We start from the raw sequence: 18,880 nt of genomic DNA on the forward strand, positions 1-18,880 counted from the left end.
AGCCTGTTGCCCTCAAACAACAGATACTTCTCATCTCCTTCCAGACCTCCCCATCTCTTCAAATATCATGTCCTTTTCACAGCTACAGAATTTTACCTCTCTCTCTTCCTGCAGATCTCTTTGCATTCCTTAAAACTTCCCCAGTTCCTCCATTTCACTTGCTATTCAAGCTGTCTTCTCTGCAGTTTCCCATGTCCCACCCAAACCACATGTCTCACCATTCCTCAGTTCTTGCTCTCTCCCTATTCTCTTGCCATCACCAATCCTGCATCCTTCTTTTTCCAAACCACAAATTTCTGTGATTTTTTGCATTCTCCATTTTTTATTATGGGTGAAATCTATGTATTCTGGAATTGTAAACCCATGACAAATACATGGACTACCAAATTAAATTACAAAAATAAATACATTATTAAGAAACAAAGCCCCTTTCTCCCTAGTCTCCTTATGGTAATGCAGTGTCCTCACTGCTCTGTATACCACAGTGGCACAGCTCTCTGCATCATCTCGTGTGCGTTAAATTCAGACAAAGCAAGCAGGGAACACAGCAGGGATAGCACAATGTTCTTTCTGACCCGCAGAAGTTAGGTGGAAAAGTTATTAAACCTTGAGGAGATTATTACTGTGAGGCATGAACTGGGTGAAATGAAATTCAGAAACAGAGTATCTGTGGGGTTTGGGCCATATTACAATATATTTAAAAAACCAAAGGATCATCTTTCTCCAAAACACAAGGAAGCATTAAAATTACCCTGGAAAATAATAGAACAGTGATTTTAAGTATGGCTTCTTAATGGGGGGCGTTTGTAAGTCTGGAGAAACCAATGTGAGGTATTATCAGAATCTGAAGGCTACTCACACATGCATCCCAAGAAGCCCACAGATGACTTTTCAATTACTGCTGGATATAAAAACCATGTGCATATCTATCTACACCTATCACTACAGTTATGTTCAAGAAGAACAAAAGAATTACAAGAGTACACATCAGACAGTCGGAAGCCCATGGCCAAACTTGCTTTTTCTATAGACATTACATCTGAGAATTTCCAGGAGAACCATGTAAGAAAGCAAATAAAGCCTACAAGGCACCATCATGTGCTATTTTTCTGTGCTAAGAGCCCCACAGATAACTCTTGCATAGAAAGTTATGCCAGAAGGAACAATAAAAATCTCTGTATATCAAAGTCACTAGTCTTCACACAGTACCTCTAAACCGAGCCCAGTAACTTGTCTGACAATGTATCTTTCAGAAGGTTGTCAGCTTGGATGTGAAAACATAAGAAAGTTGTGAATTCTCATTTCTCTTGCTTATTTTTTAAAGTAAATTTTTACTGCAAGATGTGTGTGCACTAAACAATATCTAGGGTTTTGGAAGAGGAAGACCTTGAAATTTCCAGGTGAAAGCAACAAACCAAACACCAAACAAAAGCAGAGGAATCTGCCTTCTAAGAAAACTACTGAAGCTTGAGTATCTTTTTGGCATGGTTGTGCCACCTTGCTCACTTTATGTCACTACATCTGTCCTGTGAGCCATCAAAGCTTAGTCTGCCTATCTCTGGTAAACAAGTATTACATTACAGCCTGGTAATTCCTCTGTCAAGGGGAGGGACATCATTTCGTTCACCATTAAAGAAGTGCCCCAAATTTCTAGAATGAAAACTATGGGTGACAACTTCTGCTTCCCAGAAGGAGGATGAAAAGGTCATTTGTTCAAGAAACTTTTTTTTTCCTATGACAAAATGAGCTAAGAATAAACACCTACCTATTGACTTTGCCCTCCAGTAAATAAACCTCATTCTTTAACCCTTACTAATATCATCATAAACATACATTTGTACTGCACCTACAGCATACAACATTAGAAACGCTTCACCCTACCCCCGGCATCCCCCTTTCTACTGTGCAAGGGAGGAGAAGCAGGACTGCACTAATACCCAACCGCGGGCTGGAGCCCGGCTCCTGACCCCAGTAATTCCTGCTCTTGGGCCGGGCGCGACGGCACCCGGAGGCCGCTTAAGCCAACCCCGAGAGCGAGGCAGGCGGGGTACGCCGAGCGCGCCGAGGGGAACCGAGCATCGCACGGGGGCAGGAGGGAGAGCTCGGCAGGTTCGGGGTCGGTGCCCCCCGAGGGAGGCCGGGGCAGCGCGGGGTCCCGGGAGGGAGGGGCGGCTCACCTTGTGCTCCAGGACGCTGATGTAGCCCTCCAAGAGGCCGGCCCCGACGGGCAGAGCCGGGTGGCGCTGGCCGCGTTCCGGCGGGCGGCTGGGCACCGCCGCCACCTGCTGCTGCTGCCGCCGCCGCGGCTCCGGGTGGCCCCCGCCGATGCCGATGCCGCCGTACATGAGCAACAAGCTGGTGCACATGGTGGTGAGCGCCAGGCAGACGGCCAGCCCGTGGCGCTGCGGGGGGCAGAGAGAGAGCCGGCTCAGCGGGCTCCCCCCGCCGCGGGGCCCCGCCGCTTCCCCGCCGGCGCACCCGCAAGTTTCACCCGCCAGACACCCGGCAGAAGTGCGAGGAGAGAACTGGAGAAGCCCCTCCGTGCTCCTCCTGCCCCCTCGCCATCCCGCTCCCGTGCCTCCCTCCTTCTCCCCCAGCTCTGCTTCCTCGCTTCTCCCCTCCGTGCGCCGGGCTACCCGGCGCCTCTCATTCCCGTGCCGCCGTCCCCCTTTGGGCATCTCATTCGTGCATTTGAACGAGTGTTGGGGACCGTAGCGCTTCCCCCCGCCCAGATACCTCCAGCCTCGTCCTTTAAGCAGATCGGTTTTCTGTACGCTCCTCAAAACGCACACACACACAAAACCCCCAAACCACGAGCAACACGAATAAAAGAAAGCAGGCGGAAAGTTCTTGGCCGCCGCCACCAAGGTTTGGTCGCCTTCGCGCGATCCCGGAGAGCCGCGGGGATGGAGCCCGGTGAAGGCTGGAGCGTGTGCAGGGTGCCCGGGGCAGCTCCGCTCCGCGCCGCTCCCCTGCTCTCCTCCCCGCCGCCGGAGCCGGGATGAGCCGTGCCAACAATGCACTTACCATCAGGGTCTTCATTTTGTGCGCCTCCCGGCCGCCAGTCCTCCCGCTCCCCGCTAGGCTCGGCATGGCGGGGAAGCCGCAGACATGGCTCGGCCAGGGAAGCGCCGCCGTGGCGGGGATTAGGGGGGAATTACACTCGGCCGGACCCTCGGAGCCTGCCAGAGCCGGGTCCTCGGCTGCCCCGCCTGCCTCCGCCTCCGCCTCCGCCTCCTGCTGCCGGCGCAGCGGCTTCTTCAGGGCAGGTGGAAGTTAACTTCTGCCTCCCGCTCGGGCGCTGCTCCGCCGGCGAGCCCGCGGCGCGGGGGGGGCGGCAGCGGCGGGATCGCCGCGGGCACCGGGCGGCACCGGGCGGCACCGGGCGGCACCGGGCGGGCACCGGGCGGGCGGCGCCTCTCCGGCCCCGAGTGAGCAGGAGCAGGAGCAAGAGCTCCTTCCCTCCCTCCCTCCCTCCCTCCCTCTGCCCAGGCCTCTGTCCTGCTTGTGGTATCAGGGCACGACCTTCACGTTACATTTTTTGTATTTTTCCCTAGCGGAAAATTTCTCGTTCTGCCACCGCTGCCTGGGTTTCCTGGAGCTGGCAGCGATCAGGCAATACTTTAAATTCACGTTAGTAAAAAACTCGACGCCCTCAACTCCTTGTGCGGCGCTGACAATGCCCCCTCGCACAATCTTGCCTAAGCTCTAACAACCGGTTTCAAACCCTTTTGACAGAAGCTTTCTTCGTCTTATAAATCAAATTTCACAGACTTGCTCCCCTTGCCATCTCTCTGGTTTCTGAAGGCGGACATTTTCCCACTCTCACAAGCAGCCTTCTAAAGTTTTTTATTCTTTCTTTGTGTTAATAGTGTACAACTGAGTTGTGAAAACTTTATCAGACCTCAGATTACATATACCTTTTGCTGTGGGAATTCCACATTTATAAATGTGCCCCTTCTACACAAGCCATATTTAGGGTTGATCTCTTACGAAGTTATTAGACTGACAACATTAGAAAAAATGTATCCCCTAATCACGAAGTTATTTCACTTGAAACTACTCATCGAAATAGTAGCTCTAATATATGGCTTCACATCTAACCTACAGCTATGTAGTATTAAAAAAATACATTAGGGAGAAAACTATCAGCAGGCTAACTCAACCATGGTCACAATAGCACGTTTCTCAAGGCTGGAATTATCATTGAAATCCATTTTTTATCTTTGTTAATTCATTGGAGGACTAACAGTGAAACAAATGCCATCTCTAGCATGGGCACGGCATGCTGCAATTAGTGCCTTTTAAGAAAGGGAAAAGAAACATGAAGGTGTGGTTCACCACCACCAGATAACGCAGTAAACACGCTTTATCATTCCACAGAATACGCCAGTTACACACACACTTGCTGTTTATGCAGTTTGTAAGGTTGGTTTCAACAGAAACCAACAGAAACCAGTTGTTCAGACAAACAGAGCAATGTAAGAAGAATCTTATCAGGTCTTGGTAATTCTTTATTATGTGGTTGCACTTGACACTCAAATTAGTGAAACAAAGGGCCAACTTGATGAATCATTGAAAGCAAATTATCTCTGGCTCTCCAAGGCTTCTTATAAGAGACTACAGAAGGCAGCTCATGCATTTTACAGTGCTGTTTCTCAACTACCAGCAAGCAGGTTGCTGGTGACTGACCTTTCTGAGTCTTTCATATATATTTTGCCGTGCCAAAGTGAAGCATCATTTTTATGATTTAGGCTCCTGGCTGTATGTTAGACATCTGTTACACAGTATGTCTGACCAAATTCATTAAACTTATGGGTTTTGGTAGAATAGGCTGATTTAAAAATCTACTGATAAAGGAGACAAACTAAATTTTCTAATTTAATGCTTGACTTGAATAATGTCCAGCTTTCTGCTTGTCAAATATTTAATTAGATTGCCATTTTGGTCATAGACCGTATTCTTGGCAGTCAAATGCTCACTGAAACAAATACAGTAGTGCAATGTAAATCCTGCGGAGGTTTTTGTCTAAGCACAGGAACTTTAAAAACCATCTGGAAAACAGCCCAGCTATTTAATTTAATTTTAAATTCCTATGAACTAATAGTTCTAGCTATCTGGAGGTTTGGGGTTTTTAACACTATTGGAATCTGCATACATGTAGATATGAATCTGTGTACCCAATAGCTCAATTTGCAAGAAGAGCATAGGCTGCACTTAAGAGCATTTAATCAACTTGGAAATGAGTCAATACAGAAAACTTCTTAAAGTCCATTTGACTTTCTGCTTCAACCAATTTATTTTCTATGTGCAAGGGATAATGAACGATCCATGCATTTCTATTCCTCCTCAGAGCTGGGGGTAAGCACAGATTAAAACATAAACAGCCGTTTTCCCTAGCCCAAAAAAAGAAAAAGTGGCAGAGTGGTAGTAGGGCTTTTCAACCAAATCTGACTGAGGAGAGCTTTTCATCTGCATGGAATGGTCTGGGTTGTCTCCTCTTGAAACTTACCCTTCCCATTTTCATCTTTCTTGTAGCTACAGGCTGACAAAATAGCCATATGGAATAAAAATCTGCTTGTGGCAGCTTCAGGAGGACCCAAGATGCTAATGACAACATAAAAATCCATGCAGAGTGAGAAATCTGTGAAAGAAGTAGTGGTGCAGAGAGAGACGAACCTCGCAAAACTGACAGTGGACTTGGAGCAACAGAGCTCTTTCACTGATTCCTAAATAAAATTACTCAAACATCAACTTCCCCTGAGATGTCTGGATGTATGAAATAACTACTTTTTTATAATGCATTTTAGCCCAGTTTGTCTTTCAGAAATTTCCTTAGATAGATATAAAATAAACCTTTCGAGCTATGGCTGATTGCTCATGAAGTTCATGAGATTATATAGCATAATTTACACCTTAGTATAATGCACAATTATAAACATACTTTCCACATTATAGTTGGCCTGCAATGAGTACTTGAGTGGAGGAGCCTCTATGCCAGTGTACATCAGCAACTGGTAGCCAAAATATTCAGTGGAATTTGGGATGAGGGCAATGGTTGGCGTTTCTGTTGATGATCCAGATGTTGTGTTCCCTAAGTGCATCGTCTACTGGCTGTGTGATCTTGCTGGGCCTGTCTCCTTTCCACCAGGACCAGAGGCAGGCTGTTTGCACATGCAGTCAGTACACAGAATGCCTCTAAACTGGAAGCTGCAGTTACCCTTCAGCCTTGTCACCTCCTCAGAACAAAAGACCAGACAGTCTTAAATGTTTAATTGTTTTGTGACTTATTGATGGCAGTGTGGCTCCTTAGCTGGGAAAAAAAAAATCATTTTTTAGAGAACTGATTTAGATCTGTGCCTAATTTTGAAGGGAATAAGAAAAAGGAAGTTTTTGTTTATCTACTACCCTTCACAAAGAGTGAGAAGAAAAGGGATCTGGTGTGATACAAGTAGTTAAACTCTAGGTGAGTTCTGCATGTCACTCTGCAGGAGTGCTGAAAGCACTTAAATACATTCCCATCACACTACGTGTATGAAGGCGTTTTTCAGAAAAATATTGGTGATAGAAGTGCTTAAAATAGATTGAAAGGGCGAGGTTAACTGTATCGGGACCACTTTGATATCCTTATGCCTTTGAAATGCAGAATGAGTTATTAAGATTTGATAGGTGGGAAACACGAGAAAATATTTGTTAAATACTTAAAATTAATCTAAAAGTGACTCCTGGTAAGTGGCATCATTGTGTCATTTCCATTATATTCTTGGTCTGTGAAGCCCTGGATCTGTCTCCTCAGGAGCTGGGCCTCCTGGCTCTACTGAAATAAACTCCTACAGCCATTTTTTCTGTCTCTGCTTGCTGGGGCAAGGAGCTCACTTGAAAGTGTAAAGCTCCCACTTCTGCAGCCCCATGAGGCTGGAGCTTAAACCATGATCACCAGCATAGAACAGAACAGTGCTTGTCCTGGGCCTGCAGCCAGTGACATTTGGGAGGATGGCTGGAAGTGCCATATTTCAGAGGAAAGAAGGAGGCTTTTTTTGACTGACTACCTAGAAAAGCAAGACTAAAGGTGCTAAGGAGGTTGGAATATGATGAGAGTTTGTGTGGATTAACGGACAGCAGGGCAGTCAAAAGTATATATAAAAAGAAATACATCACACTGATATCACCTCCATGTGTTGTTTTATTATTTATGTATATATGAAATTTTAACCTCTTTTTCCCAAGAGAAAGGGCTGCATTTTTGCCTTGAAACACAACCAATGGAAAACATTCAGCAGCCAGCAAAGTAATGAGCCTACACTATAGATTTTTCAAACTGCCCAGTGATTCATGAAATGTTTCTCAAAACTTGAAATATGCATTGAGAATTGGTCAAAAAAAGGTAGAAACAATATTATAGATCAGTCAATACTGCCTCTCCTTTATGAAAGCAGTCTGCCTTTGAACTTCTGACAGAAGCAAACAGTGATAGACGCATAAAGAAATGAAATATTGCACGGAAATAGAAGTGCAAATGAAAACAGGAGGGGGAAATGGTGAGATAAGATCTGCTGAATCTGCTGGTTTTTCCTTCTTATTTCTTAGCTTCCTCCCCAATCTAAATAAATGTATTGGATGTTTCAGAAGAAATGTCTAGCTCAACTGAACTGACTCATCTGCTTTAAAACCACACATGAAACACTGTGCTTCATTCTAATTACTTTTTTGGAGAAGTTAATCAAGACATATCCTGGCATATACAGTGTACTCAAAATTCCTCATCTAAAGTCAGAAAATTTGAAGATTAAGAAATTAGCATAGGAGGCTTGAGATGGAGTTAACCCAATACCAGTTGTGGAAGCAAAACAGGCATGAGCAGGAGCTCCTCCATGGCCTTTTGTTTTACCACTCACTACCAAAACAAGAGAAGGAAGGCATATATCCTGTCTATAAACAGAGCACAGATTTAACACATGGACTAAAGCAACTGAGGACATCATTACTATGATTTTGTGAGAGATTGGATAAATTTAAATGTGGGATATCTTTGCTGTAATAGAGGAGATCTTAAGATGATCCTGAATGGCTCGGTTTTCAGTCTCTGTATGTTTGTTCCTTTGGAGAGAAAAACTACACCAACAGGAAGTCAAAGTGTTAAACACAACAGAATTTCTAAACTTTAAAAAAAACTCACAAGGCAAATATCAGACACAAAACATCAGAGCAAAAAGGAAGCAAAGAAGGATAAGTGCTCGTTATGGATTGGTTTGCAGTTCTTTATGTATTATTAGAAAGTCGATAGAAAACTCTCCTGCTATTTCTAACACAAACACAAACATCGCATATGATGACAGGCTGAGCAAAAACTGTGGCAACCAGGGGATCCACTGGCAGCCAACTGAAAAGGCACAATCATAGAATCAAGTAAAGTCCTTCGGTGACCAAGCTATACAGATCTTATGTTGGTAATAGCTACTGTTCTTATCTACACATTTTGAGGAATCATCTTTAATATTCACATAGTATATCACTATATATGCATATGTGTTAATTCAGTGACCATGTTTATGTAGTTTCCTTGATTAATTGCAATTGGACATGGAATCTAAACGTACAAGAGAGTACAGAGCAGCTATAAAATTATTATTTCCTGTGTCCAAATCAGGTCCTGCAAACCACCCTAGACAACTCTTCTTGCCAGGATAAATGAGTATTGTAGGAACTAGCCTGAAACAGTGGGAGAGTTTCTTCACTGCAATAGACGTCTAACTGGATGCTTGAAACCAGCTGCTGAAACAGATGGATTGTTTTCCTTTACGATGTGCTGTGTCCTTGTTTAAACATTTCTGCCATATTATTGATATTTGTCACTCTTAAACAAATACAGAAAGCAAGCCTTCTCTGTTCCATACAGGATAGATATCTTGGGTATCTAGTGGCATCCTCAAATCATGGATTAGAGCAAATCCATGGCTACATACACTCATTTTTCTTTCTAACACTTCAGGGCAGAGGACCAAGTTCAGCTCAGCTGCAGAGCTGGACAAGATTTCCTGCAGCAGCTGTACCCTTCTTTCTTTGAATTGCTAATAATACATGTTATCACATTCCCTAGCCTTTGTCATCCCCACCTGCCTCATCGTTTTTATTCAAGTGACAGGACTTCAAAAAATCATGTACTTTCCCCAATCATGTCCTATATTTTATTCAAGGTGATGATTATATGTCTATCCTCTCCCATAAACTACAAGGCCAGGAACATACTAACTGGAGTTTTGCCCCAGTACTTTTACTGCCATCTGATTGTTTCCTTGGTGGGAATTGCATTTGGCCTCAAACACTCATATTTATCTATTCATTTCATTTTTCCTTTTTGTTTATGGTTTATTTTAGTTTAGATGGGATTAATTTGATGTCTTTTCCTTTACCATAGTTTTGCATGGTATCTAATTTTATTTGTTACCAAAAGCCCCCAAATTCCATAAGGTTTGTTCAGTTTTGCATGTGCTTGGTACTTGAAACGTGAAGCTGAGCTGTGTAGAGCATGTGCTGTTTCTATCCTGACTTCAAATAAATGAGGCCTTAGGCCATTTATGGTTTAGACCATCAATTCAGATGTCAAAGGAACAGGTGGCAACGTGACACAAGCTGTTCTTGCTCATTGTTGAGCTTCCTCTGCTCAGTCTCCTACTGCTTCATCTCTGTCACAATCCTGAGTCACTCTCCAGCAATGGTTCCTCCACTTTGGCGGGTTCAGTTTCTGTCCATTGATAAATGAGAGCTTCTCTGCTTCTAAGCAATATCTGTCTGGAAAACATGGAGCTTGGAATGTGAAAGCATGTCTCTTCTGGCACATTAACTCAGGCACAGAACCACATCACTGACTAAAGCCTTCTGGGATGAAGTTGGCTCACATCAGCCAGTCTGGAGCCTGTGCAGAGGAGCTCGGGTCCATCTGCACATCAGCTCCAACTCACGAGCAGTCTGCTGCGTTGAAGGACTGTGGGATGTGGTTCAAGAACTTGCAAACAGGAAAGAAGAACCAAAGCAGAAAAGTGAATAAATGGACATGATATATTAGTATGAAATAATGTAATACTTGTTCTGTGTATGTTCAGTCACTGCTTTTGGAGATTTTTTTGGTATATATTTTAATATCCTGCTAGTAAGCAAACATTGACAGTGTTTCTTCCTAAGTGAGGAGAGAAGAAATTATGTACTAGTGTTGTCTGTATAGCTGGCTCAATCATTTTAATCAAACTGACTTCATAAATTTCTTTGGATCCTCAAAATTTTTTTCCTAAGCACTGTTCATATTCAAGAGTTGTCTACACACTAACTAGTCCTCACAAAATCTATGTGGCTTCATCCCTATTTCCAGAAGACAGTTGTGTAGTGAAGGTAAGGAATGTTGCTCACTCAGCTCTAAGCTGTCACCTTGTAACTGTGAATATTCAGTGCCTTGGGTATTGAAATCCACAAAGCCTAAAGATGGGCACTGAAAATTAGAAGGCTGTTTTGGAAACTTGAACCTTCTTGACTTCTCAAACCCAAGAATTCTTATTTCTCACCATCACCTGAGAATTGCTGCATTAGCAACCTCTCCCATCTCGGCTTGAAAGAAGTTTCAAACAGAATGGGGTGGGAAGTGACCTCACACAAATACTGGCTTAGAACATTACTTGACTCTGATTCTGCACTTTTCTAGCTACCATAAGTTATGAAGCCCCACAGTCTTTCCTGAATTACCATTAGCAGTTACCCAAAGCTGATGAGACACACGGGAGACTAATGCGCCTTGGAAAAAAAACCTGTTTTCCACGCTCTGACCAGAAGACAAAGACAGGCTATGCACAGGCTCATTTCATGAGAAGCTGAGTCAGCTTCTATTAGCAAATGTTTTAGGCATATGGTCCAACTCTGGTTTGCAGTTTCCTTTCCTCAGCCCTTTTTGCTTTGTATTGCCTCTCCAGACAGCAAGGCACAAAGGACCTACAAGAAACCATGCAGACCTGAACCAGAAACCATGAACCAGGAGACATGATCACTGCAGTGCTTTCAAATTACCTGTACTAATTGTTTCAGCACATTACACCTACAACTAAGACCAACAGAAACCGTTCTCAAATCCCCCCATCCTCATCTTCAACTAAAACCACTTGTGCTCTTTTCTTTCCCTTTTTTTAAACTTTTCTTTGTCCAGCCATTGAGCAGCTGGACTAGGTCCTCCCTGGCTACTCTTCCCCACCATCTGCTCCACCACGTATGTACCAAATCCATTCCATACAGAGCTCCATGATGTAATTGGCTAATGATTGGTCTGCTTGGCAAGCTGCTTTTCAACAGAGCACCGGGTGATTGCCAGCACAGCTCCTTGTCTGTAGCTATATCATTACAGGATGTCTTTCTGATTAATTAGAAATGCAGTACTGTAAGTTTTAGTTTCGCAGTCTGGATATTATTAACTAACATTCAGAAGAAAGACTGCTCTCTTCACAGCTTTACATATTTGAAGGGTGAGAGAGGAAGGAGAAGGGTGGAGGAGGGTAGAAAGAGTATATGCAGCAAATACAGAAATAGTGCAAGGTGGGAAGCACTTTGAAGGGTGTGTCAGGGATAAACAATGTCTTAGCATCACAGACAGTCCAGAAGTCAATCAAAACATTATGAAAATCGTAAGTTTGATCTGCACAGTTTCAGTCACACAAACAGAAAAGAAATCTGTGGGGTCTAAAGCTGCCCATGGCTGCTGACATTTCAAGCCAGCTAATCAGGATTTAGAAGATGAAGATGGTACACAGAAGGTATGGTATGCAATGGATGCCCCCTGATCATACCCAGTGTAAGTGAAATAACATTTCTGAAACTTAATAAAGAAGTGGTGTAAAGGGAAATAACATCTTTGCTTCCCTGTGCCTGGAGCACAAGATCCATGAAAAGGGAGGCTATTTATTCAAATTTGTGTGATTAAAATATATTCCTAAACTCAAACCTATGTATTTCTGTATAAAGATGTTACTGCTCAGCATGCTGGGCTGTCTTGAAAATACAGCTCCGGACCTAAGCTGGATCATTGCCTTATCTTTTATCTCACCCAAAGCTGCTTAGTCTTTGTGTACACGTGGCCTGACCTATCACTATTATAGTCTATTGCTATTGAATTGTTCATAAATCTTGTAATCATTAGACAAGGTTAGCCTTCACATTTCAAAAGGGGAACTTTTTTTTTTTTTGCCAGCCGAAGTTGGCTGTTTTTTTCATCTTTGTAACACTACATTATGCAAAGCAGGTGCTGACCAGCAGATACTTCCCTGACTGCAGGGTGCTGATTCTGGCAACATTGAAACAGACTGAAACATATAGCAATATAGGTTACATTGATCCATTTTATTCCTAAATGCAGGTATTAACAAATTGGCAAAGTTATTGGCCAATTGACTCAAAGTATAAGCACTGAAATAATTCATCCTGAACAATGCGTGGTTTTATTTTATGTTTAGTACAGTAGGCTCACCTGCACGAATTTGCTGTGCTTGTTTAATATCCTCTTTAAGATGAAAAATGATGCCAGTTCTGTGGTAATAGCATCTTTTGACGCTGAGAAAGCATTTCACTGGATTGAATGACAGTTTCTCTTTACTATGATGGAAATTTTAAAATTTGCTGTAAATGTATTGCATCAGTTACACTGTTCTGAGCAAGGATGCATACTAATGTCACAATACTATCTCAATTTTGACTTTCGAGGGAGACTAGTCAAGGGTGCCCACTTTCAGTGCTTTTTAGCTAATAGAAGCAAACCAGTCCTCAAAATATTGGGGAGATTGGGTGGTGACTCTATAAACTAGATTGCATTAGAGCTTAGAGCTTGAATTTGCAGAACTGCCCTTAAAGTGGTGTTGCATTTTGTTATACATTAATAACCCTCTGGAGACTCTAAAACAGAGTCTGCAGGGAACTATGGTTTCTAAACTACTTCCAAAATATGCAGTAGATTAGGATTCAGCTAAAGAGTTTGGAACTGAAGTCATGATAACTGTGGAACTGCTCTGAGTCCCTCACTAACAGCAAAACTTAAAACTCACAAGTCTGAGGACCTTCACAATGGCCTGCATGGGGTGCAGTGGGGCTTCAAATGAAAAAAAACACTTCAGACTTGGATTTTCACATGACTTTAGGAAGGAAGAATTCTTTAGAAGCATTATGGACTGCTCTCCCATGCTGTGATCACTGGGGGAATGTAAGGAAAAGTGGCTCTTCCCCTTGCAGTAAGACATATCACCATGAAGATAAAGGACAAATCCTTATGAATTCTCAAAAGGCTAGACAACTTCTTCATTACATTTTCTTCAGTGTTCTGAAAGAGTCAGAAGTACACCAGAAGTATTAGGATGAATAAGCCTTTGTCTCTACAAACAGAAAGAAAACACTTTCAGTCAAAGCAGGCTTCCTGCTTTCTCACATTCATATAAGAACCCCCTTCTGTGATATTTTAGACTTTTTTTGTACTGCTTTCCTGCATCAATAATGCCGAGAGAGACCATCCTACCCCACAGGTACTCTCCAGTGCACATCAGTGCACCTTACTTGAGTCTTTCCCCACCCCTAGTTACTGCTGCTGTTCTCTCATGCACCAGATGAGCCTGGAACTTCTTGCAGACAGACACTGGCAGAGATCCTTCCACTGCCAGCTCACTTAGAGCCATAACCTGTAACCCCCTACCAGTCTCAGTGCTAGAGATTTGGGAAGCTAGAATTGGTCCCTATGGCAACAGGGAAATCTGCAAAGTCCAGGTAAAAGGCTGAGAGGTACCTGATGAAAGTCACTAAGCAGCTGGTTCCCATTTATCACAGGCTTCTGCAATTAAGTCTAATCAGATCAGCATTCCCACTATGGAAAATATTGTTGGTAACACTGCATGGCCAACTAAATAAGTTTCTTGGGTGGAATGCAATGATTATTGTAGTACACAGGAGAACCAGGTAAGGTGACAGGACATTGATTGGGCCCTGAAATCAGCATTGTGTAACTGCCATTTGTTCTTGCTCACCTTTGCCTTTCAGTAATGTGGTAAACTGAGGAATCCTGAAGGAAAACTAACCTAAAATGGTTAAATACTAATCTTCCATTCTCATACTATAAAGAATGGTGCAACTGAAGGCACTTTTTGAAAATTATTTACTCTTATTCTCCTCTGAAGTTATTTGTATTAATGTCTTTGTTACAGGCTCAAATACATGGTCATCTAAATTAAATACACATCAAGTGAAACATTCAGGAACAAGGCATTCTAGTTACAAAAACTGAGATTTCTGTAAGTACTTAGAAGTTAAACACAAAATCAGTAAATAAAATTCAACAAATGTAAATTGAAAGGCAAAATGAACTCATTCTGGTGAGTTAATATAATTCCCTTATGGAATGCTGGTTTCCGTACTATAATTAATTTTAAACACTAAACCAGTATGTCTGGGTTTTGATAATTATAAAAATGCATTCACCCGTGTCCTTGAAAATTATTAATATTTATCATAAGATATATCCTGTAGACATTAAGAATCAAGGGAGACAGTGTTTTCAGCAAATTCTTAAACAGCTTTACTAAAACAATAATGGAGTTTTAAATACTTGAGTCCAAACCAGAGAGACATATAGGGCTAAATCCTCAAGCCTCCTTCCTAACATCTACCTCATAAATCACTCAGGCAGAACTTGCACTGAATCTCAAAATCAAACATTTCAGGACTAACTATCCCATGTGCTCACTTCATTCCTGTTCCACTCCAGGGAGCCAAGAGTATCAAGTGTTCTAAAGGGATGAGGCCATAATGATCTTATAAAAAGATTATGGAAGACCCTATAGTTCTCCTTCCTTTCAGGGACAGCTTTAGTGATAAGGAAACTGCATCATGACACTATTGAGTAACTTCTCTGACATTTCAGCAACACTGATTATCTGTATTTCTGTTCATGGATATTTTTAAGCCTCTCAGCACATTTGGACCTAAAGCTTCACACTTGTAGGGACTCAAACTCATCATCAGTAGCAATAAGATGCTTCCCTTAAGTCAGCAGGAGTCAGTGGGGGGTTTGCTTGCATAGAAGCTGCTGGATCAGATGCCTGCAATCTAGTTACATGTTGGCTTACGGATTATGATAAACCTGAAAAGCAGAAACTGGAACCAAATATGAGTTTGGCATTTTGCCGTTTCAAATAAATTAGGTTCCAATTTAGTTTCTTTTCCGTTTAAAAAAAACCCAACCAAAAACCCAAAAAAACCAGCCCCACATATCTCACTAATTACTGAAATGAAAGTTGACCAGAATGTGCTTTCCTTCAAAATATACCCCAATCCAAAGTCAGGAAATGGCAATTTCATGGAACAGATGATGCTAACATACACACTAACGTATGTGTGTGTATCTGTCTATGTATACATATATGAGTATAGGTATCAAAACTTCCTTGGTTGACTGGTTAGCTCTTAAACTTTAGATAACTTGTTTGAGAGAGAAAGCAGAAACTTACCCACAATAGCAGCAAGGATTACAATAGCAAAGATCAATAAAACCTACTGTACCCTTCCAAAATTATAGGCAAATATCACTTTACATTTTCAGAATTGGTGGGAAACAACTGTCATCTTCACAGATTAGGAAAGGGAGCTGACTGTTGGTTGGAATGTTAGGAAATCTTTACAACATTTTGTGGCTAATTTCTGCAACAGACTGAAGGAGCTGGGTTTTCAGAAGATACCCTGAGTTTTTCTTTTTTCATTTTGCTGAAGCTGAGCAGCTGAGCTCTGTTTGTGATGGAGACTGTGAAAACACAGAGGACCAGAGGAGACAGACGTAGATAAGAAAAGGCATGTTTTCCATATCCTATCTCTACTCAATAACTAAAGGAGGCAGGAGCACAGCCATGTCAGTATAGGCAGATGTGCATCACTCTCTCTGCACTGATGATGCAGCAACCTGTGCTCCCACAAAGCAAATTAACTTACTGCTCTTTCATGTACCAATGGACAGACTCCAACCAGCAAGTTAGATAACGTGCTACATACAGACTGACAAAAGAAACAATGAGATTTACACTAATCCAGAAGTACTGAAGCTACACAGCATAACCACTGTGGTGCGAAACAAATGGAATGTTTTAAGGAATGTCTCCCTTGATTCTTAATGTCTACAGGATATTTCTTATGATGTTTTAAGGATAAGAAGTTCTTACCTCTGAAAGTGGAGTTGTAACTGGTTTGCCCTCTCTCTTTCACATTCCTAATTTTGTTCACCTTGCTGACCACCAAGAGAGGAATGAAAAGAGTTGGAGTGTGTGATTGTAGGGTGCTATTTTTTATGTCAGCACTCTTCATTATTGAGTTGGCTGTTTATGCTGCTGGTGTGTAATGTTGTGAAGCAGATGAGCTGGTAAAGTATGAAGGGTATTCTATAACCTTTGCTGTACTTTGAATTACCGTACAGTAACTTAAAATTCAGAAAGGCTGCTCTGAGCAAAATCAAAATACAATAAGATAAACTCCATTAGGAACTGATGCACTAGGGTTGTTGTTGGAGGATGGCAAAATGGTCTAATTAATAGCTATTGCATTAAACTCATGCTGCAATTGCACTAATGACACTGATAATATTGATGACATTGAAGATAGGGTTTAGTTTAGAATGGAAATGAGCAGAGTATTCATCTTGAACTGCATATTGCTGTAGGCAGTGGAAGGCCTCAGAGCTTCTTTGTTTTGTTGTTCCACTGTTCAGCTGTTTTTCTTTGATAGTGCAGCTTCAAGCTATTAATATATATATTTACTCAGGACAGAGCTTGCTCATTTCACTGAAGCCCCACAGCTGACATTTGGCTCTACTGAAGAATAAGCATTTATTGGATTTCATTCCTGCTGTTTGGTTTTTCAGGGACAGCTACATGTAGGTGGATAGTTATCTAAGGGGTTCCCTCAACTTCTTTATAATTATTATAAAACATTTCTCTCCCTTATTTGGCTTGTGAAAGCTGTTGGCAGCAGGAATGCCAACTCCTGCATCCTGAGATAAGGTTTCAGTATTTGGTCTCCATTCAGACTCCTGTTGATATGTTCTTTCTTTCCCTTTACTGATGTATCTGTTTGGCTTATGTTATTGTTCAGAAATAAACACATCACAGTCTTCCAGTAACCAAGCTGATTTCTGTAGGTAGATGGGCTCTTCATCAAATGTCAGGGTCAGTAAAGCTCCTGCCCACTCAGATATTAATGCCCACTGTCTCACAAACACCATTTATTAATATTAAATGTCAAATCCCAGAACTGAAACAAAAATGACTGAATAGGACCAAAACCTAGCAAGCAATCCAGAGCTTGGAATATATCTAGGGAATTCATCACAATAACTGACACCCAAAACCACTTTGATTCCTAATGGGTCATGCCATACAACTAAGATCAAGACAGCCCTGTGATCAAAAGAAAATAGTCAGATTTGCATATACTGGATAAAAACCTTTTCTGTACCATTGAATTTGGTGACAAAATTATTCTTGCCAAAGAAAGATTAATTTCCTTGCCTTTATCCAGACTTCATTCACCTGTCATGTAAACTTCAAGGCTGCAATTGCTGTCACAGGTGGTACAGAGTCGCAACCAAGCATTCTAGGAGTTTACTCAGGTGAAAAACCTCTCAAATGCCTTGTTGGACAAGTTTATCACACAAAGAGTGTGCCAGACCTCCAGATACACTGTACAAAACAGCTAGAGCATCCATTTAGCCAGACATGTGCAGACTCAGCTAATTAAAGGATAGTCCTCTGGTGAAGAACTGGTGTAAAGGCTCTGAACTTCTCACTTCAGAACAACAAGAAATTGGTATCCATTTTAAATACCTCCCTGACTTCAGGAATGGTCTCTTGTGATAGGGAACAGCCTATCTGCTCCCTCAGTGGCAGTAAAATGCTGGGTCATTTGGTATTGAAACTTCTCTGAGTGAGTCTTATCTGTTGCCTCAGGGGCATACTTATTACTTGCTTTGTTTATGTTTTAATTTACTTTCCCTAAAGATAACACTTCAAAGCAGCAATTAATATTCTTGTAACCTCTTTACTGGTTCATCTTAATACCTGTTCATACATTTACAAAGAGAAACTACACAAGGAAGGCAGCAAATATAGGAAGTATTGTAGAGGCCTCGATATATTCCCAGCCTTTACCATTAATTTCTATGTTTAGTATTAAGAATAGTTGTAGGTTTTGGTTATTCTAGATTAGGAATTTGTATGATGTCTTAAGCAAGTTATCAGCTTGGTCCTGATCTACATCCCAAAAATCTCTTAGTCCAGAGCTGTTGATAGCACAGCTGATTGCTCCATTTCACCAGTTATAATGTGCCACAGAGCCAGAAAATTCTCCTTTTCCAGGACCTTTCTCTGCCGTACTCTGGATTTTGTAACAAAAACTTTTCTGTGCACTTCCCAAGCTTGTCCAACCATTGGCACAGATCAAAAACAGTTATGACAGTAGCTGAGAACACACTAGAGCAGTAGAAGCAGAAGCACTGACAACTTTCCTTTCCAAAAACATGATTTCCATGGTTATCTTGGTTTGTAAGGTCCAGTCCCAAATTACTGTGTAGAGGAGAGCATCTCTAGCCCAGATTCTCAGCAAATGTCAATCTACCTACAGCCATCAACTCCAGAGCAGCTGCCAAAGCAAGCCTTAGAGCTGATTCTGCTATCTGCTTTCCCCAGAATAAAGAAAGGTTATTTTTCATTAGCATTTCTGTCAGTACCTTGCCTCACTGTGTGTAGTCTTACACTGATACATTAATATGTGGTCATTTGTTCATGATTTGGATTAGGAATGGCTGGCAGGTAGTCAGTCTGGATTCACCTATTTC

The 18,880-nt window shown here is 42.0% G+C and overlaps 1 protein-coding gene across 2 annotated transcripts in view; it reads right to left on the minus strand.

Moving 5' to 3' along the window:
- The window catches only part of ST6GALNAC5 (ST6 N-acetylgalactosaminide alpha-2,6-sialyltransferase 5), a 69,410-nt gene extending 66,203 nt beyond the window's left edge, over positions 1 to 3,207 (minus strand). For both annotated transcript variants that reach the window (XM_053985351.1, XM_053985350.1), the window contains exons 1-2: positions 3,028 to 3,207; positions 2,178 to 2,402 (exon numbers count right to left, since the gene is read on the minus strand). In XM_053985351.1, the coding sequence (XP_053841326.1) occupies positions 2,178 to 2,402; positions 3,028 to 3,093 (291 nt within the window). In that variant the 5' untranslated portion in view covers positions 3,094 to 3,207. The remainder of the gene's footprint in view (positions 1 to 2,177; positions 2,403 to 3,027) is intronic.
- Between the last annotated feature and the right edge of the window lie 15,673 nt (positions 3,208 to 18,880).

Source organism: Vidua macroura, chromosome 9 (genome assembly GCF_024509145.1).
Source record: "Vidua macroura isolate BioBank_ID:100142 chromosome 9, ASM2450914v1, whole genome shotgun sequence".
NCBI classification, from domain to species: Eukaryota; Metazoa; Chordata; class Aves; order Passeriformes; family Viduidae; genus Vidua; species Vidua macroura.